The following is a 20835-nucleotide window of genomic DNA, read 5'->3' as shown; positions in this document are numbered from 1 at the left end:
CTGCGCTTCACGACGTATTTCGGCTGGGATATACCCCGTCATTCGGAATAAATTGGAGGTGGCTTTGTTACTATGGACATGATGTACATGATCAATTGTGTGTTACATAGACCTGCATACTACATGCTACCTCGTGGGCATGCTCTCTATGAACTTGAGTTGCCCACAGCGTGCAGCACACTGTATTTTGCATTTTAAGCAGGTATCATGTCATTAACTCACATTGATGACCTGGTATACTGCTCGAGGGCTCAATATATGTTTTGGATATGACTCGGATTTGTCTCTCACAAGGTGCGGTATCCTTATACGTGGGAGCCAAGCCAGAGGACTCGGAAATGTATATTCATCCCCGCTCGTTGGCATGAGTCCTGGTTCGCAGCTTTAACGCAATCAAAATTTGTCCTGAAGTTTACGGATCGAAAAGACCAACCTGTGATTGCCCCCAGGAGCAGGGAAGATGCCATCTGCATGATTGCTCAACAGTGTTGCATTGTGGCAGTATAGGTCTAGAGAGGTATCGGTAAGACTGGGGCACCCCGACAAGAGATATAGAAACCAACCTTGAAAACACATCTAATATATGGTCAACAAGAGGGCCTTCCATTCCTTTGCTGATATTCACGTATCACTCGTGTCACGCATAGCATGGAGACTCCTTGCACATAAATATCACCTTCTCGATGGATGTCAAGGATTAACAGAGCTCATGGGTTGATTGACCCGTCTGACGTTCTGCTTGTGTGCCGTTTGCATTGAGCTAGAGATTATCTGTATCTTCCATGGGAACAGACATCTTTCCCCTAAACGAAAACCTGTGCACAAGGCTGAATCTTCCAACCTAGCCTTTGTTAGGGTATCCTAGCAAGGAACAAACCTCCCTGGTTCCAGGGCGTATTCCTGGAGTCTACATGAATATTTTATATGACTGAGAATAGAAGCTACTTTCATTTTGATAATGGACATATGTCAATGCTATAGTCTATCCTCACCGACAGCTTCAAGCCAGCAAAGAAGATTTCTTCATTTCCTTCACGATAGGGATCTCCTTGACACGCGCGGAACCCCCACCCTGAACAATAGCAATGCTTTCAGCCAAGACTCCACTGCCTCTACCACCGTAAATAGGTGGAATATGAGGCTCATCGGGATTCTCATCCTCATCCTCATCCTCATTCTTCTTTTTCTCCACGACGGGGACTTCAAAGACCTCGTCTCGACAATCTGCACACATAATGGAGACTTCCAGCAACGCCTTCTCAACGGCAGCTGCCCGCTCGCGCATGCCGCGACGCAGAAGTGCATCAACGAGGGTTTCGGTCTCTGTCACGCTGGAGTTGACGCGTTCCATGAGGCGTCGGATACTGTTAACCAGGTACTCCTCCTCGTACACGGTTCCCTTCTTACCACGGGCCCGCTTGCGCTCTTCCCGTCTGCGGGTTTTTGAGGTGTAGCGGGTCATGCCTGTCTTGCCGGTCTTTCCGGTGTTGCCTGTGTATCGGGTGAACATGGAGCGGCCAGCAAGCGTCGATGCATCTGTTGGTGCCAGTGAGACGTTGTCAGGGATGTCGATGCCTGCGTCGCCTCCTGTGGGATCACCACCGAAGAAAGCGAGAGGGTCGGCAGCGCGTAGCTGGCGGAGTTCGCGGAGGCGTGGGACTTGGGCGTTGAGTTGGGATCTGCAATCGGCTAGAAGGTCTGTCATGTTGCCCATTGCTTCAGCCAGACCGGAGTCGACGATCTCGGCGACTAGGTTCTGCTTGCCGTTCAGTGTGAGGAGACGAGCGGCGTCAGCGAACTTTGAGCCTCGGCAGAGCAGCCGTGCGGCTGTGACAAAGTCGCGCAGGTGCTCGGCGTAGATTGTGGCTGCTGAGACGTAGTCTTTGTTCTCATCGATCAAAGTCGAAGCTAGGCCTTCGATATGGGCGGTCAGGTCCTCCTCGGAAAGAGAGGCCATCATTGCGCAGTACAATGATTCGCGCCACTTGTGGGCCAGGTTATAGCACTTGTAGGCGCTCTCGTAAAGTTCAAGAGATTCGTAAGCTGGGGAGATATTAGTATATTGTCTTCATTCAAATATCAGGTCACTTACCAATTGCCGCATCCTTGTATTGGTTCTGGTCTTGAAGATGGTCGGCATAGAGCTCGGTGATTTCACGTAGTTGCTCTGCTTGATACTTATAGAGCTCGAGGGCTTCTTTGTACAAGACATGCTTGACGACATATGCGCGAATTTCATCATGGGCATTCAAAGCGTACAGATGCTTCAGAGCCTTTCCAAAGCGGCTGAGATGGTTGTCGATCTCAAATTGACGTCGGGTTTCTGGAAGCTGCTGCAGCTTACGGAGGAAAGGAAGATACTCGCGAGGATCCATCTGGGCCTGTTGGGCAACCAAGAGAGTAAGCTCAAGGTCGTAAATTCCCAGAGCATGAGAGTAAAGTCGGTGTGCATCTGTCAAGAAACACATGTGCTCGATGGCATCTTCAGCCTGCTCGGTGTTTTGTGTTCTCAGGCCCGCAGCAAGTCCAAGACCGGCTTCTAAGTCTGGCGGAGATTTGCAAACATGGGCCGTGATGATGTTCTGCAAGTTGGTATCGACGCGTGTTTGGAGAGTCGCCAAGAAAGCATCACAAATCTGGTTAATTTTGCTCTCCTTTTTGGCTGACGCCGGCAATGAAGGAGCTGGAGCATCTGCTTGTGCGACAGCCGCAGACTCGTGCTTGGAAATCTTCAGCGTGTCCTTATAGAGTGTCTGTGAAACATCCTCTTCCCTGCATAAAACTTAGCAAATAATGTCAATTCGGCCATATCTGGATGTAAACATACTGCAGACGGGACAAGAAGTCATCAATATAATCGATCTTCTTGACTTGATCAATGAATAACGGGATATTTGCCAAGAACTGTTCAGGAGCATAATCGTGAAGGATGTTTAGATCGACCATCTGGCTTCGGCATGCCATGAATGCAGATCGGTACTTCTTTTGGTCAATAAAGGTACGAATTCCGGCCAGCACCAAAGCACGAGGGAAGATAGTTTCAATGTTTCCACGGGGAGCTTGGAGCACAACTGCAAAGATTGACGGCATCACAGAAACCAAGCGGGAGCCGCGTTCGATACTTCTGCACCGCTCGTCAATTTCGGGTGTGTCTTCTGGGATTTCCATATCTTCGCGTCCATGTTAGATTTTACAACGTACGTAGCCGGGACAGTCAGATCTTACCTTCCACGTGGTTAAGATGAATAAACTTCAACAGATGCTGAGACGTGGTGAACAGTAGATGAGACGGTGTCACGAGGAAAGATGTGCAGTTCCTTGCGAGGACTCGCTTGTTTGCATACAAGCCACCACTTCTTGACATAGTGATCAAGATGCGCTAGATGAGTTAGCAATTCTGTCCAAATCTATATAGATCAAGCAATCTTACCTCGTCCTCGGAGATGGAGACAACACGAGCCCAATGGCTATCAACACTGGGACTATCACCCCAAGGGACAATATCCGGGTTATTTAATGACATTTCAATACTCGAGTAGCCAACGGGACGGCCGGGTTGAGAGGCATGGGATAACCATAGAGCTTCATGTCCAATTCCGGCAAATATCGATGATAATTGCTCGGAGTCTGCAGCCTCGTACACGGCTTCAGTCGTCCGACGTTCCAAGATAGTCCGCTCAATGCGGCTAGCATTTGGTCCAGTGTTTCGGAGCACAAAGACCTCGGTATCATTCAAAAATGCAATCTGCCTAGGTCGACTGGCAGGCTCATCAGGTAATGGGTAGCTCGACTCAAGAATCGGAATAGGAACGGGCCGGCTTTTCAGAGACCAGATGTAGACTGCGAAGCTGTTGCTGAATAGGACAGCAATGCGGGTTCCTGATTTGCTGAATGCAACATCAATAGCGTTGGAGTCCATAGCTAGCTCATTATGCGCCATTGGGGGTGGAACACCAGCCAATCGCAATGGGGTCAGCCTGAGGTTTTGTCCGTCAAGTACGGCAACGGCACCCACATCGTCCGGAATAGAGGTAGATCCGTGGCTGGTATCAAACACATAGTCTGCATCAAGGATGCAGCCTGCGGAGCCAGCAACGAATCGGAGTGCCTTCTCTTGGTGCCATTCGAGAGAGAACGGATGCGAGTAGGAGGGATCAACAACAATTGGGATTTCTTGCTTCAAATACCAGTGGTAATTCCCGGTAGTCCAAAGTTGAATGCGGTCTTGGAACTTGACAGCGAGAACGGTTGAATCGACGTTCCAAGCAAGATGGATACGAGAAGTCCATGGCTTTGTCTCGGCATTGGTGATACGGAGAGAAAACTCGCCGTGGCGAAGTCCATTACGTTCGAAGAAGACCACGTCAATACGGTCATCAACCCGTTGAATTCCTGCGAGAAGACTTCCGGACGGACGCCAGCTGAGGGCGCCTTCGAGTCCATCAACCGGCTCGCTCACGCTGTCCAGAGTACCCTCTCTTGAGTACACTCTGATAGCGCGGCGAGTACCAGCCTCAATGCTGTTCACGGCGACATAAGCTCCATCTCCTCGCCAGGTAATAGTGGTGCAACCGTCGTCATGGCTGCTCAGAATTCCTTGGTCAATCTTCTCGGGTACAGTCGGGTCTCGAAGAGCCTTGGCTCTCTTTCCTTGGAACTGTGTTTCTTTCTTACCCCATCCTACCGACACATGCTGTGAAGCTTGCATGTCACTCGGAGTAAAGGTAATATCGGCGACATTCTCGAACTCTCTGGTCATATAAAGGAAAGTCTGGGCTCTGGTGGTGAGAGCTAGGAGCTCCTCATCAGGAGACCATGCAGCAGCTGTAATACCCACGTCGACGGAACCAACAATTTCAATCTTATCTTCACCAGGCAGAGGCTCTTCACGCACAACCACGATATCGCCTCCCTCTAGCACCAGGCAAGTAGTCAGGTTGTCTGCAAAGTAATGCAGAGAAAGGACACGGTCACACGCCAGGTCTGGCAGAGGGCATGGAGCATCCCAAGACGCAATGCATTCGAATGCCTCCGGGCTGAGAGGGTCTGTTGAGGTGATCTCGGGGCGCTTTCGCCGCACCTCGATGATTGCATTGTTCTCAGCGGGACCAAAGGTGCACACCACTGCATCAGACGAAGTATCCCATGCAGTTGCTGTAAGAGGAAGCTCGCCCTCAAGCTGTGTCTCGGCGAGACGCACATTTCTCACGTTGCGCATTTTCCAGGAACGGTAACTTTTTTCTATGCTTCTTTTGTTACCCCGCCATGAAGCAACCAGGGCGGTAAACGTATGAAATTTCACGAAAAGACGAGCAAAGGCAGGTTACAGTGACCAGCTACGCTTTCTCTTGACAAGAAGCGTGGAGAGTGGGTGTGTTGAGAATTGATATCAAACTCGCGCCGACCCAGAGATTTTTTGATTTTCCACAGCGGCTCAGCCAATGACTTCATCCACATCTCAACGTCCTTATAGCTACGAGTTTCAACGTCTACACGGTTACAATAGAGGCATTGAGGCGCAGAAATGTCAATAATAATCTCTAGCTTTGTACATGATATCCAATTGCTTCCCCAAGCCGAGATTTCGGACTCCAGACTGTCGCAAGGACAAGACCAATCTATTTGGTCTTGTAGGTTTGCCAAACTAGAAGACCTGTTAGCGCGTGGTCAAAGCAAGATATTGCTAAGGCGACGTATAACTCACCAGCAATGGCGAAGGGAGAACCGAATCCGGTAACTAGATGAGGGTCGAATTAGTCACGCCTCTGCGCAGAGGTCCGGGGGAACACAAACCCATGAAGGCCCAGTATCTCCAGAAGAAGCGCTTGGTCATAGGGTTGAAGGGAATGTTGGTACGAGGACCCTCGGCGTAGTGGTAGGGGCTACCGAGTTGGGTGCGAGTGGTGGAGAAGCCACGACGGGCAGCGAAGGAGGTGGCCATCTTGGCCCGGATAGCGGAGGAGAACATCTGTTGTAAAAAGTAGCTGTGAGTAGTTGCAACAAGTCCAATTGCGCTAGAAGGTGCCTACCTTGCCAGATAGAGAGGAGAGAGTGGACGATCGGAAAGGGACGGACGAGGCCTAACGAGATCATCCCATTCCGCACCTTGCGATGTTCAACATCACGTGAGACATACACTAGCGCCGTTTTGGGGCCACCCCCACCGCTTTCCCCATCTGGAAACTTTCAATTTTCTCAACCCAGAAAAAGTGCAGCGCAATCACAACGCTCATTCTACTCCCGTGATTGATATTTCGGCTTCGCTGGAGATGGATGAGCTCTTTGATGTCTTTGAGGACACGCCTCAGGCGGTAACCCCGTCCGAGGCTATCCCAAAACGTCCCAAGAAGGACAAGAGCAAGAAACGCCAGGTGAATGGCGACGTCAAGAACCCCGAAGACGCCCAGACTGAACCGAACGAGGATACCGTCTTGCCAGATGCATCTGCTACAGAGTCCAAGCCGGCAGTCGCCGAAGCACCCACTCCCGAGAACGATCAACCCGATGCGAAGCGACCCAAATTGGACGATGAACCTGCGCCAGTACTTGCGGATTCTTTTGAAACCGAAGGACAAGTCGAGCTTGCCAAACTGCAAGGTGAAGAAGAGTCTATGAAAGTATCCCACCAAGTGCGCCATCAGGTCGCATATCCTCCGAACTATCCCTACGTGCCTCTTTCGGAGCACAAGCCGCCAGCAGAGCCAGCAAAGAAATACTCCTTCACACTTGATCCTTTCCAGCAACTTGCAGTCGCCTCAATTGAACGCGAGGAAAGCGTTCTGGTCTCGGCCCATACTAGTGCAGGAAAGACCGTAGTGGCAGAGTATGCCATTGCGCAAAGTTTGAAGAAGAACCAGAGAGTGATCTACACGAGTCCAATCAAGGCGCTGTCTAACCAGAAATACCGTGAATTTGCTGCCGAGTTTGGTGATTGTGGTTTGATGACTGGTGATGTGACAATCAATCCTACAGCTACTTGCCTCGTTATGACTACTGAGATTCTCCGCTCCATGTTGTATCGTGGTTCTGAGATTATGCGTGAAGTACAGTGGGTCATTTTCGATGAAATTCATTACCTGCGAGACCCAACCCGTGGTGTTGTTTGGGAAGAGACACTCATCCTCCTGCCCGACAAGGTCCGCTACGTTTTCCTGTCTGCTACTATCCCCAACGCTATGCAATTCGCCGAGTGGATTGTGAAGATGCACAACCAACCATGCCACGTCGTTTACACCAACTACCGTCCTACACCGCTTCAGAACTATTTCTTCCCCGCTGGTGGAGACGGCATGCACCTAATTGTCGACGAGAAGGGAGTGTTCCGCGAAGAAAATTTCCAGAAGGCGATGAGCTCAATTGCCGACAAGAAGGGTGATGATCCCGCCGATGCGATGGCCAAGCGCAAAGGAAAGGGCAAGGATAAGTCTTTGAACAAGGGTGGAAACAAGGGCCCATCGGATGTCTACAAAGTCGTAAAGAGCATCATGCTGAAGTCATTGAACCCTGTCATTGTGTTCAGTTTCAGCAAGCGTGAATGCGAGGAAGGCGCTTTGCAGATGTCCAAACTAGCATTCAACGATGACTCGGAGAAGGAAATGGTGACCAAGGTCTTCGAAAGCGCCATCTCAATGCTGTCCGAAGAGGATCAAAAATTGCCTCAAATAGAAAATCTCCTTCCGCTTTTGCGCAGAGGTATTGGTGTTCACCACTCTGGCTTGCTGCCTATTCTTAAGGAAACCATCGAGATTCTGTTCCAGGAGGGTCTCATCAAAGCTCTATTCGCCACTGAAACTTTCTCCATTGGTCTGAACATGCCCGCAAAGACTGTTGTTTTCACGAGTGTGCGCAAGTTCGATGGTACCAGCCAACGCTGGGTCACCCCATCTGAATTTATTCAAATGTCTGGTCGCGCTGGTCGACGAGGTCTCGATGACCGTGGTATCGTAATCATGATGGTTGGCGAAGAAATGGACCCAGCTGTGGCGAAGGAAATTGTGCGCGGTGAACAGGACCGACTCAACTCCGCATTCCACCTTGGCTACAATATGATTCTCAATCTTTTGCGTGTGGAAGGCATATCGCCCGATTTCATGCTGGAGAGTTGCTTCAAGCAGTTCCAGACCACTGGAAATGTGTCAAGTTTGGAGAAAGAGCTTCAGGATTTGCAGGACAAACGGACCAACATGGTCATTCCGGATGAGGGCACCATTCGCGAGTACTACGACCTAAGGAAGCACCTGGACACACTCGCAGATGATGTCCAGCAGGTTGTGAGCCACCCGAACTATTCTCTGCCTTTCATTATGCCTGGCAGACTTGTCCATATCAAACATCAAGGCCAAGATTTTGGATGGGGAGTCGTGGTCAAGCAAACCCAACGCAAACAAGCGAAGAATGAAAAGGAGCCATTAACCCCTCATCAATCCTACATTGTCGATGTGCTTTTGAGGCTTGCGGAGGGCCCATCCATCGGCACTAAATCTCACCAAGACATCCCGTCCGGCATTCAACCCGCAAAGGAGGGAGAAAAGGAGCGTATGGAAGTTGTGCCCATTGTGCTCAGCTGCATTCATGAAATCTCACACATTCGGATTTTCCTCCCGAAGGATATCCAGGGGGCCGACGCGCGAAGCGGGGTGAAGAAGTCTTTGGATGAAATCAAGCGACGTTTCCCAGATGGTCTTCCGTTGCTTGATGCTATCGAGAATATGAAAATCACGGATGACTCCTTCAAAAAGCTACTACGGGTAAGATTCAATTTCGTTCTAAATACATGATTCGCGTTACTAACGAGGTACAGAAAATCGAAGTCCTCGAATCTCGTTTGCTGAGCAACCCTCTCCACAACTCACCTCGTTTGGCCGAACTCTATGAACAATATGCCGAGAAGGTAGAGTTGGGAACAGAGATCAAGGCCGCCAAGAAGAAGATCTCTGACGCCATGGAGATCATGCAACTTGAAGAGTTGAAGAATCGTAAGCGTGTGCTGCGTCGAGTCGGATTTATCAACGAGGATGAAGTCGTTCAGTTGAAGGGTCGGGTCGCTTGCGAGATTAGCTCTGGTGACGAGCTGATGCTGAGTGAGCTGCTGTTTAACGGTTTCTTCAACAACCTTACTCCTGAGCAGATTGCAGCCATTATGAGTTGTTTCGTGTTTGAAGAGAAGGTCAAGGAAGCTCCTCCATTGTCCAAGGATGAGCTGGCGAAGCCTCTCCGGGAGATCCAAACACAAGCTCGCACGATCGCCAAGGTTTCCCAGGAGTCCAAAATGGCTTTGAATGAGGATGAATATGTTCAAAGCTTCAAATGGGAGCTTATGGAGGTGGTCTACGATTGGTCCCATGGCAAGTCCTTTGCCGATATCTGGTAAGCATGCCCCGTCCTGTCTCACTATCCATGTACTAACTTCTTACCAGCAAAATGACCGACGTCTACGAGGGAAGCTTGATCCGTGTCTTCCGCCGGCTGGAAGAGTGTTTGCGGCAGATGGCACAGGCTGCCAAGGTCATGGGCAGCGAGGACCTGGAGAGCAAGTTCGAAGAGGCTCTGACGAAGATCCGCCGCGACATTGTTGCTGCTCAATCTTTGTACTTGTAGATACGATATCCCATATTCATTTTTTTGTATCAAGCAAAATGCATACTTATGTCACATTACCCATACGACGTAGTAGATGTAGATGATGCGGGTACTGTAGCTTTGCCCGAAAACAGTGGGGTCCACCCATTTAGCTTGGACCATGTCAAAGAAAGAAAAAGAAAGAATCATCTGAAACAAAATAGTATTAACATCACCTTATTATAGACAGTTTTTCACTGCGAGGCAAATCTCCTTGAAAGCTGCACAGAGGGATTGCGTTGCCGCCCGCAACGCCTACTTTTTCTCCACCGCTTCTCTTCTCGACCTTTCTCTCCCCACCTCACCTTTGGGCATACTTTTTGACTGCCCCTGTCTTTCTTTTCTTCGGTCTTTCTCGAGACCACAACATCTGCTTTGCCATTAGGCTGTCATCATGAACAGTCTGGTGGCCACACCTCCTGTCCCTCCTCACTTCTACGAGAACCCCCGATTCTCTCCCTCCCGTATGAGTAAGACTATCCCTTTCCAACATTTTGTTCTCTGGCCTGGCGAGAAAGTGCTAACAAATATGTCAGTGTCTACACCGTCGTCGTCGTATTCGAACCGTAAACGGAAAGCCGATGACGATGGCAACGATCATGATGGACGCATGTCTGCCTCGCCTACCAACTCTCCCGCCTTCACACCTCGTCAACTCCCTCACAACTACCGTAACGTCAAACGTTCCCGACCGAATGTTTCAGGTCGACCTCTGTCTCTCCCTCGTTTGCTAGAAACCCTCGACACAGATGCGTTGAGAACAGTGGTACGAACCATGTGCGAGCGTCACCCTCAGCTCGCCGACGAGGTTGTGCACACCTCTCCCCGTCCGAATGTTTCTTCAACCCTCCAAGTGCTTCGAAACTACCAGGCCGCTCTCCAGTCATCCTTCCCGCTGGGGGGTAACACTGAGTCGGACTATGCCTACAACCGAGTCCGACAGCCACTCACAAACCTTCTTGACGCCCTGAGTGATTTCACTCCCAACTTCCTCCCGCCGAACGAATCCCAAGCATCCACCTCTCTAAGCTACCTAGACGGAGCAACCGATATCATCCACGCTCTGCCTCGCTGGAGCTCGCCACAGAACAACATCGAACGATACTCCGCCTATGACGAAATCTGCAAGGCATGGATTCTGGTGATTCGGGAAGCCGCCAAACGAGGTGGCGGTATCCAGCTGCAGTATGGTGGCTGGGACCAGAAGCTGGCCAAGCACAACCAGACTTCTGGAGGAAAGCTACAGGGAGCAGTCAACGAACTGGGTTATAGCCTGGGATGGATGAACGGACCAGAAACACCAACCCACGGATCTAGTGGCGAGATGGGCTCCATACGGGACCAACTTCTCTCGGGCACATATGGTCTGGGAACCCCAGTTAGGGTTGGACCGTGGTGATGAATCAGCTTGCTCCGATCTACTTTATGAACGACCACCTCTACAACACACACCGCTCTTGCGTCCCGGCTTCACCTCTCACACCCATGCCGGCTCACGCTCAAGCTTGAAATACGGTCCATACCCCTTCGACCGCGCAATTTTCGACGTATGTCACGATCACGATACCTGCTGCATGACCTTAGAATCGACATGGTCTCAGATGGCGTTATATTACTCAAGGCGAATCCAATGACAGTCTTCTTTCTGTCTCTTTTTTCTTTTCTCTTTTACTGGCTGGAATCTTCTGTGTTTAAATGTTGCGCCAAATTTCCCATTCAACTCGCTCAGATCCCAGTACTGCTTCTTGTCCCTTTTTTCTCTTTTGTCGTATTTCGAATTCCCACGCAAGCCCTTACTTCTCTTTCTTTCCGTCTTACCTTGCATCTACCATGTACTCCATCCAAACTCCCATTCTCTCCTTCCAACATCAAATGATGCGCTGGAATCGCTTACATTCCTGTCCTTTTCCTTCCCTGTCTCTATATTGGATGCTTTTGAATTCCAACATCCATTTCTGTTTTTTGACTTCCGAGCACCGCCTTGTCTTGTTCCTGTCCGTGTCTTCTTGTCATTTGCATAATCCGATGAAATACGTGTTCGTCAAAAGCAGCGGTCTTGGTCCTAGCTCGACTGACTTATCTGTGGTCCCTAGGCCCGTTCGCGCTTTTCAGCTCTGGCTCTGTCAGCTGAAAACGTTGTCCTACCATATGAAAGAAAGATGCCTCATCTACCCCTTTTGTCTACGGTACACTCTGGTCCTGATATTTCGTGCAACTTGCCTTTTTATGTGTTCTGGGTGGTCGGTTGGTCCATCTTTTTTACGCTAGCTTGTTGCATTTCAATCCAATCGCTTATTATTATTCTTCTTTTTTCATAGAACGGATACTGAGCTCTTCGGTTTTGAAAGATATGAGTACTTCATTTAGTCATAACTTATCATTTTTGCTAGGCTGTATGCATAGTATATAATAGCATATCCAGCTCGCTTCACTTCATAGACAATCTGGGAGAATTAAGGTATTAAAGTAACACCAATGAAACAAAAGCAGAAAACGTATTTACAGACATCCCTCTGGAAGATATCTCTCAAGAATTCATACCAACACCTGCTTCACAACACGGAACAACCACCCAGCATCCTCCCACCCACCCTTCGCTCCAGGTTTCTCAACAGGAACAACATCCTCATCAGCCTTCTCAGAGTCACCATTACCATCATCAGACGCCTCCCCAACCGAAAGCAAATCATCACGCTCTCTCTCCTCCACAGCCTCCAAAATAACTGGTTCCTCAAACGTAACAGTAGTACTCGTCTCCGCAGTTCCAATCCTCGAAGCAGCCGCAACAGCACCAGCAGCATCAGGTACAGACGCAGGCCATTCCTCAACCCCAAAAAGGGTCCACTCAACCAATCGGTCAATCCACCCTCCAAGCCCGAATCCGCGCTCGCGCGTTAACTGCTGCAAATCTGCTTCGTCGAAGTCATCCGGCGTCTCATCAGACTCGTAGTCATATTCGGACTCTGATGTATCGACATCCTCCCCATCCCAGAGTTCCGAATCTTCATCCGAGAAGGAGCGATGATTTCGGTGTTGCAAAGTAGCCATCTCAGCGCGAATACGCTCATCTACAAAGTCAGGCACAAGACTTCCCCGCCCACGGATCTCAGGACTAGCCGTCCCAGTCGCAGCCCCCGTTGCAGGACCCGAGTCCGAACTGGGCATCCGCCCTGCTGAATTCGTATTCGGTGATGATGATGATACAGGGATAGTAGTCATAGTCAACCCAACCCGACTCCCACGCCGACTCCCACCCCTAGACCGAGAACTACGGCGGGATAGTGCACCAAGCCCTCCAGGCGTTGAAGCACCGGACCGGGATTTGCGTAATGATGTGCCTGATTTGGTGCGGTGGTGGTGGTGGCGGGAATTAATAGCGGTATTATCATCACGCATTTCAACAAGACTAGTCGAGCTTTCGCGTTTAGAGAGCCAGCTCTGGCCTTTTTCCTCGCGCGTTGACGAGGCCAATGCTATGCCGGCGCGCAGCATCCATTCTGCGTCTGTTTTGGACGTGTGTGATGTATCCGTTTCTGGGACGTGGCGACGGCCTGGGAAGGTGCTTGCTGGTTTCTTGATTGTGTTGCTGTGATGGAGGGGCGTGGAGATGGCGTGGCTGTGCAGGTTTGAGTCACTTGAGGGTCCTGTTCGGCTGGAGCTTTTGCTGCGTGTGTGCCGGTTGCGTGAGCTGCTGCGTGAGTGGGAGAGGATTGGGGGCGTGCTTGGAACTGAGATGCTGGATAGGTAGGAGGGGGCTGGATATTCGTGGCTGGTTGTGGTTGTTGGAGAGTCGGTTTCGTGGTTGAAGTAGTCTGTTGGTTCTGTGTCGTCGTCTATGGGGAATCGTGGGGTCAGTGGTGCTAGAGAGACGTGGTTGAGATTGGGGTATGAGCGCCGCGAGCGAAAGCCACCCGAGCTTGTGGTGAACTGTGGTTTGTTAGTATTCCTTAAGCTATAAATGGGATTTAGGTCTGATATTCACCTCCATTATGGGGTCCAACATGGAGAAAAGAGGAAAAACGGCGAAGATGGGGAAAATGCGGAGTTGATGCACGTGCGGTTGGCATGTGAAAGCCGAGCCCGGCAATGCGATGTTTTGAAAACGATCATTCTGTAAAAAGAGTGGAAAAAATAAATTGAACTGAGTTATAGCAACTGAGCATTTAATAAAACTTGTCGAGGTGGACTGACAATAGTAACACAGGAAGTATACTTATCATATGATGGTGGCGCGGTCATTAGGGCTAGCGGTGAGCATGTTACAATTTGAGCTCATATAGATCATGTCAAAATCAACAGAGAAATGCATTAATTTATACAAGATAGCCATGGAATATATACAGCTCAAAATCTTTTAGCATCGACTCACAGGCGTGAATCCTGGAAGTCCAACACATCAGCACCCTTGATGCGCAAGTCTTCGAGAACATTGTACTCCATAATCCACTTCATACGCTCCATCAAAGCATCAGGGTTGAAGGTGCTGTCCAGCTGATCAGGAGAGTCAGAGCTAGCAAGCTTACCAGCCTCGTAGCTAGTCTTAGTAACCCGGTCCGTCCGAGGCTTGCGCAGATTCTGGTAGAACTTGAACGCATCCTCAAGGCTATCACCCTTCCAGTGGCGCAGAACGGTAGCAAGGGCAATGCCGGACTCAATAGCCATGCAAGTCCCCTGGCCTTGGTGGGGAAGAGTGGAGTGAGCAGAATCACCCAGCAGAATAATACCAGCATCCTTCTGACCATCTGCCTTCATCTCATACCACTTCTCAAGCGGGTCACGCACATACAAAGCCTGCTTGAGCATCTTACCATCAGGCGAGCCCTTTTTCAAACCAGCAATGATATCTTGCACAGCCGGACACCAGTCACGCACATGCTCGTGCAAGCTATCGATATCGGAACGGGCCATCCAGCCCTCGGTATCCCAGGATTCAATAGGCTCAGACATGAAACCAATGACAGCAGCACGGTCGGTCTGCGTGTCCTTGTTACCAATAGGCAAGATCAGAATATGGCGCTTGGGACCACGGAAGTTGACAGTCCTGCGGAGCAGCTGCGCCGTCTCAGTGGGGAGATCTTTATAGTCGACGAAGCCACGGTACACAACTTGGCCGGAGTAGTTGGGGTCATCGCCGAGCCCCATATCCCGGCGCACATTCGACTTGATGCCGTCGCAGCCGATGACAATGTCTGCGTCGGTTGAGCTGCCATCCTGGAAATGGAGGGTATATGGGGCTGAGCCGGCAGCAGTATTGCGGTCCACAGTTTTGAGGTGCTTGCCCAAGCTAAGGCGTGATTCGGGAATACGCTCCTTCAGCGAGTCGAGGAGGTGGGCGCGGTGCAGGAGACGAGTGGGGGGCTCCGAAAATTCTTCAATTTGGCCCACATACTCGCCTGTCTTATAGTTGTGGTATTCCATGTAGGCCGGGAGCTGGCCGGATGAATAGCGGGTCATGCTCTCTTTCAGGCCAAAGGTGTCTAGGATGCGGTTGGCGTTGGACGTGATGCTCACTCCGGCGCCGACTTGGCCGAATTGGGGTGCTTGTTCGTATAGTTGGACATTCTTCAGACCGGTGTATAGGGCGGCATTGAGGAAGGACATGCCTCCGAGGCCACCGCCGACGATGGCTATACGCTTGTCTTCAAAGCCCATTGTGAAAGGTATAAAGTATACAAAAGAAAGGAAATGGAGGAGGGTATCTTGTTCACAAAGAAGAGGAGATAGGTGGTTGTTATAAGTTCATGAGCGATGCATAAGTATGGCCATCGGGACGCCGTCTCCGCCTCCAGGATTGCCGTTCCGATCAACTGGTTTGGTATTGGTCTTCGGAGCGTGGAGAAAGCGTGGGGTGCGAAGTTCTATGAAACTTCCGAGTCTTTACTCCGGATTTACCGGTCTACCGAGATTATAACTCAGTTGCATATCCTCGCCTTAAGGTTCGCCATCTTCGGGTATGAAAAAAAGTTATATCGGAACGTCATATCGAGTATAGAATATTATACATTGCGGAGTAAACATTGCATCCGGTTTATTAACGCAAGTTGTAGATTATATGGTGATCAATTCTGTGTTTATGACACCTAGGTAATGTGTGACTATAAAGTCATGGACCTGCATATCAGATTATATGCTGGCACTGAAGTACAAAGGATAGCCCGGTCAGTTCGGATGCCCCGCCAAATGGTGGCGTCCAACATCCGAAGCCCCACGGGCAGTCGGATAGGGATGGGGCGATAGGAAATCACGGCTCCTCTCATTGGTCGGATGTATGTAGAAGCTTATTTTATGAGATTCCGAATTTTTATATACATGGAATTATATCCTTATTCCCTTTACTCCGTACGGAATATTTTACTCCACAATTTTACCCTTATTGACAACAAATCCCTCCAATGCCGCAATAGCCGCCCACAGACGGTTTTCGGCTTCGGGGAAGACCAAAGAGCGCGGACTGTAGAAGACCTCGTCACTCACCTCCTCGGGGTGACGGGGGAGGCAGTGCATGAACTTCCAGCCCTCCTTGGCACCACCACGCTTAGCCAGATCGGCAGTGATCTGGAAGCCTTCAAAGGCCTTCATGCGCTTCTTGGCCTCCTCTTCTTGGCCCATGGACACCCAGGTATCCGTAACCAGGATGTCGGCGTTCTTGACAGCCTCCTCGGGGACGTTGGTCTGGGTGAGCTTGCCAGCATTGGGCACACCCTCGCCAGCCCGCTGGATGATGTCAAGCATATCCGCGGGGATCTCGTAGCCCTTAGGCGTAGCGACAGCCATATCCACACCCATCTTAGTAGCACCAATAGCCAAATCGAAGAGGACGTTGTTCGCATCGCCAACCCAGGCAATCTTCAGACCATCAAGGCCGAGGCCGGAGAGCGGGCCTGCCTTGGTGGGGAAGGACTCGTAGATAGTAAGGAAGTCGGCGATGATCTGGAGAGGGTGGAAGGAGTCGCACAGTGCATTGATCACAGGCACGGTGGAGTGCTGGGCTAGATCCGCAACATCCGAGTGCTTCGCGACACGCGCGACGATGCACGACACCATCGACGAAATCACAACGGACGTATCATACACGGACTCGTTGACACCGAGCTGGATGTCGTCCTTGCCCAGGAACATGGGGTGGCCGCCCATTTGGACGGCGGCGGCTTCTGTTGATACACGTGTACGAGTGCTACGCTTGTTGAACATCATGGCCACGGTCTTTCCGGAGAGAGATCCTATCAGGCTTTCGGGGATGGCCCCGGACTTGATGGCAATCTTGTGCGACGCAGCATTGCGAACCAAGGTGGCGAATTCCGTAGGGGTCAGGTCTGCGATTGAGAGCAAATGGCGGGGGGCGAAAGGAGAAGTAGGTGGTGTAGTCGGTGTCTGGTGGGCAAATCGTCGGAGTCCATTAGCCTGGAGTGTTCGACGCAATGAGGTAGAGCCGGCCAATTGAGTTACACTTTGGGACCCGTAACGGGCAGCAGCTGTGAGACCACTAGCCATGATGGGAGGATTGGTATATGGCAATTTTGGGGAGAGGGAATAGGAGGGGAGACCTGAAGGAGAGAAAGCGAGCCAATGACTCAATAAAACCCGGGTGGATGTGCGTTGATGCCTTGTGGCCTTGTGGCCTGACAATCCGGGCGGTAAGGTGTCCAGATCTCCACATTCCGTTATCATCGTTTATCGTCATCGCTTTCGCCTCTTCCAGCCCAGACTTTACTCTCCTGCGTTGCCTTGTATTCATCTTCTGTGAATACCAGGCTCCAGATTATCGCTACCTACTCTTACATCTCCGGTCACAATGGCCGAGGAAAACCGGCCTCTGCTGGATGAAGAGTCCAGCCCCCCCGAACGATCTCCCGATAGGGCATCCACCGACCGGCCGAGGCCATCTTTCGAACTATCTACAGAATCTACACCTCTTCTACACCGCCGTGAAGATGGATTAACAGACTATGGGACAGAGCAAAGATTTTCTCGGTCCCCTTCAATCGCATCCCGAAGGTCGTATGAAGACGGCCCCACCAAGAAGCCGAGCCGCGTACGATGGCCGACGGTGATCTCACTTGCTATCTTAACAGCATGTGTCCTGACGATATTGGTACTTGCTTTTGCTGCTCCGGCAGTGGTGAAAGAGTATGCGCAACAAGCAGCAGTATTCAAACCAACGGCTGTGTCGGTCGATTCCACAACCTCCGATGGCATTCGCGCTCGGGTCCAGGGCGATTTTGTCATGGACTCAAGTCGCGTGAAGAACAAGTCCATTCGAAACCTTGGTCAGCTTGCGACATGGATTGCCAGAGAGGTTGAGACTGGCCCGTCGGATGTTGAAGTGTATCTCCCGGAGTATGGGAATGTTCTTGTTGGGCGTGCAGCAGTGCCCTCCATCAAGTGTAGCATCCGCAGTGGCTATCATACCCATGTTGATTTCCTTGCTGATCTAGAAGCGGGTGATATCCGAGGCATTCATGCGATTGCTATTGACTGGATTGAGGGCAGATTGGGTCGTCTCAATGTAAAGGGCAAGGCTACGCTGCATCTCAAGTCGGGCTTGATTGCTCTAGGAACTCAAGTGCTAACAGACAACATAATATTTGAAGGTATTTTGCTATACTGCCTTTGTTCGTTGGTGTTCGACTCTGAACTGACCTCTCTATAGAGAAAGATTTCCCTGCTCTACCGGAGATTGATATTCTCAAGTTGAACGTACATGATGCGAAGGATGGGGCTATGGCAGTGGATGTTTTATTGGAGTCGTTGATTGACTCTCCTATTGCCTTTGCCATTCCTGCTCTCGGCTTCGACATCCTAGTGCCAAACTGTTCACCGGGTGATCCTTATATCCGGGTTGCTTCTGCGAAGACGGCCGAGATCGAGGTCCACCCCGGCCAGGCAACTCCAGTTGGCGTTGATGGTCTCATCGAGAATCTTCCTGACGAACTGACCTCTAAATGCCCGGGAGGCGAGGGGTCTCCTCTGGACTTCTTGGTGTCAAGCTATGTACAGGGCCTCGAGACAACGATATATGTTCGAGGGGCTGATGCGCCGTCACTGGAAACTCCGGCATGGATGGTAGATCTGATGCGCAGCGTGACTGTCCCCTTGCCATTCACTGGACACGCTTTGGACAACCTCGTGAAGAACTTCACCATGTCCGATACACACTTCTCTCTTCCAGACCCCTTTGCGGAGCCGGACTCCCCGGAATCTCAACCCACAGTCTCTGCCGTGGTCAAGGTTCTGATCGCCTTGCCGGAGGAGATGAACTTCAAGGTTGATGTCCCGCAAGTTCGTGCTCTTTCAGATGTCTACTACAAAGAAGAACAGCTCGGCGTATTGGTCATCGACAAATGGCAAGACGCCAACTCCACCCTCGTCAATGATGAAGATGGCTCATCGGCACTCCTCGTGGAGTTCGCGATAGAGGATGCGCCTTTACAAGTCACAAACGACGGACTCTTGGCGGAAGTCATCCAAGCATTGCTCTTCGGTAGCAAAGAAATCGTGCTGCGCGTCGCTGCAACCGTAGATACAAAGGTCTCAACCGGCCTGGGTCGCTTTGCCGTGCACGGGATTCCCGCAGAAGGGAAAGTTCCCGTGAAGAGTATGTTTTCGTTTTCATAAGTTAGAACATCTTAGTATAAATCAAGAGAATTTTGGCCATTGACAATGTCATAGCTTCCTTCGGCGACTTGCTCGGTGATTTCAAACCGCGCGTGGTATCATTGCAATTAGGAGATACTACTGCATCTTCGATGGTTGTGTCTACACAGGTTAATTTCACCAATCCGACAAATTATTCCGCCACTGTTCCCTTTGCGGACTTTTTGATGCTCTACAATGACACGGCTGTGGCGCATATCACTGCTCGCAATATTGCCGTTGCAGCGGGGAACAATACTAATGTCCCTATTGACTTTTCATGGTGTCCGTTAGAATTGAGTGGACCAGATGGCGTGGATGCTGGAAGAACGTTACTCTCTTCCTATATATCAGGTGAGTCATTTCCAATGCAATGGTAGGTGGTCATACTAACACATTTCTAGGATACAACTCAACAATCACCATAAAACCGCACAAAAATACAATTCCCTCCCTCCCCCATCTAGGAAAAGCCCTATCAAACCTCGCAATTAACGTCCCAATCCCACCGATATCATCCCCAGGCTCCCCTGACAACGACAGCGACGAACAACCCCACTTCATCCAAGATGCAACGGTACAGTCTACCCACCCACCTCCAATACTCCATCCCATAAAAGTAACCATCTAACAATCCCTCAAATAGTTCTATCTCTGGTCCTCAACAGCCGACTTCACCCTCTACTCCCCATTAACAGAAACAAATATCCTAATAATCTCCATCGACGCGACAGCCTTCTACGAGCAAAAGGACCCAATCGGCCGCATCCAAAATCACAACCCCTTTAATGTCCCGCCGGGTCTCTCCCTGACGCCGCGCTTACCAGTTGATCTTGATATTGGGGGTGTGGGGTATGATGCTTTGCGGAAGGCGCTTGGGCAGTCGTTGGAGATGGATGCTGTCGCTAAGGTTGGGATGCAGATTGGGAAGTATGTAGCTACAGTTCTTTATCGTGGAAAGGGGATTGCTGCAAAAGTGAGGATTTAGTGTTTTTGGCTTGTTTCCGTTACTTCTGGCTCGGTAGTGGAATTGGGATGCTTTTTATACTTATATATCTTTGCTTAATGAGAAATTAAGTGGTTGTTCTTTTGTGTCGGTTTTGTTGGAAAGAACTATAGACCTGATCTACAACCTTAAAAACTAGCCTCCCTCCATGCAGCGTATTAAATTTGTCTAATTGTTGGTAAAAATCAATTCCGGTGAAGCTATTCGACGACGCCGGGTGGAGTATAGACCCCAGTGGAGGGAGACACGGGCAGATGAACAGCCCTATCCAATGTAGTATGTCACCAACGCTCTGGCCTCACAGCCAAGACAAGTCGGCTAATAAGACATACTATGAAGCTTGTAAGTGTATTTTTGGCTTCCAAGGATGTCACTGACATGTTACTTCCATGAGAATGGCGACCCAGGGTCCACAAAGCCAGGCTAAAATCCAAATCAGTCTGTATTTACTTGAAGGACATGCTTGTTGCGTCTGCTAACAGCCTCTTTCCATGTCTTTCTAATCTCGTTTTCTGGCAAAAAAATGGCTTTTCACTCTATAAATCAAACTTTTGCTTGACTGTTGACTATAGAAACAG

The 20835-nt window shown here is 50.2% G+C and overlaps 7 protein-coding genes across 7 annotated transcripts; 3 read left to right on the top strand and 4 right to left on the bottom strand.

Annotated features, from left to right (window-relative positions):
* Positions 1–1000: 1000 nt before the first annotated feature.
* Positions 1001–5218, bottom strand: N7508_000614 (Elongator subunit IKI3; the record flags this gene model as incomplete). Its single annotated transcript, XM_058458699.1, has 5 exons — positions 1001–2043; positions 2093–2772; positions 2828–3170; positions 3226–3379; positions 3431–5218. 5 exons carry the CDS (start codon positions 5216–5218, stop codon positions 1001–1003), a joined length of 4008 nt encoding a protein of 1335 aa, XP_058324921.1.
* A 400-nt stretch (positions 5219–5618) lies between these two features.
* N7508_000613 (cytochrome c oxidase VIIc family protein) lies at positions 5619–6176 on the bottom strand (the record flags this gene model as incomplete). Its single annotated transcript, XM_058458698.1, has 5 exons — positions 5619–5644; positions 5705–5737; positions 5794–5968; positions 6030–6080; positions 6165–6176. 5 exons carry the CDS (start codon positions 6174–6176, stop codon positions 5619–5621), a joined length of 297 nt encoding a protein of 98 aa, XP_058324920.1.
* A 93-nt stretch (positions 6177–6269) lies between these two features.
* Positions 6270–9597, top strand: N7508_000612 (ATP-dependent RNA helicase MTR4; the record flags this gene model as incomplete). Its single annotated transcript, XM_058458697.1, has 3 exons — positions 6270–8747; positions 8801–9366; positions 9417–9597. The coding sequence occupies 3 exons, from the start codon at positions 6270–6272 to the stop codon at positions 9595–9597; spliced, it is 3225 nt and encodes a 1074-aa protein (XP_058324919.1).
* A 415-nt stretch (positions 9598–10012) lies between these two features.
* N7508_000611 (cut8/STS1 family protein) lies at positions 10013–11017 on the top strand (the record flags this gene model as incomplete). The annotated part of the gene is made up of 2 exons (XM_058458696.1): positions 10013–10088; positions 10155–11017. 2 exons carry the CDS (start codon positions 10013–10015, stop codon positions 11015–11017), a joined length of 939 nt encoding a protein of 312 aa, XP_058324918.1.
* Positions 11018–12153: 1136 nt separating this feature from the next.
* On the bottom strand, positions 12154–15270 carry N7508_000610 (Monooxygenase FAD-binding; the record flags this gene model as incomplete). Its single annotated transcript, XM_058458695.1, has 2 exons — positions 12154–13534; positions 13988–15270. 2 exons carry the CDS (start codon positions 15268–15270, stop codon positions 12154–12156), a joined length of 2664 nt encoding a protein of 887 aa, XP_058324917.1.
* A 699-nt stretch (positions 15271–15969) lies between these two features.
* On the bottom strand, positions 15970–17109 carry argB (ornithine carbamoyltransferase; the record flags this gene model as incomplete). Its single annotated transcript, XM_058458694.1, has 1 exon — positions 15970–17109. The coding sequence occupies one exon, from the start codon at positions 17107–17109 to the stop codon at positions 15970–15972; it is 1140 nt and encodes a 379-aa protein (XP_058324916.1).
* A 301-nt stretch (positions 17110–17410) lies between these two features.
* N7508_000608 (uncharacterized protein) lies at positions 17411–20239 on the top strand (the record flags this gene model as incomplete). Its single annotated transcript, XM_058458693.1, has 5 exons — positions 17411–18209; positions 18269–19213; positions 19288–19605; positions 19656–19828; positions 19898–20239. The coding sequence occupies 5 exons, from the start codon at positions 17411–17413 to the stop codon at positions 20237–20239; spliced, it is 2577 nt and encodes an 858-aa protein (XP_058324915.1).
* Between the last annotated feature and the right edge of the window lie 596 nt (positions 20240–20835).

Source organism: Penicillium antarcticum (genome assembly GCF_028974205.1).
Source record: "Penicillium antarcticum strain IBT 31339 chromosome Unknown utg000001l_segment0_segment0, whole genome shotgun sequence".
In the NCBI taxonomy this organism is placed as follows: domain Eukaryota; kingdom Fungi; phylum Ascomycota; class Eurotiomycetes; order Eurotiales; family Aspergillaceae; genus Penicillium; species Penicillium antarcticum.
The sequence above is the reverse complement of the archived record's forward strand: the minus strand, read 5'-3'. Positions and strand labels throughout refer to the sequence as shown.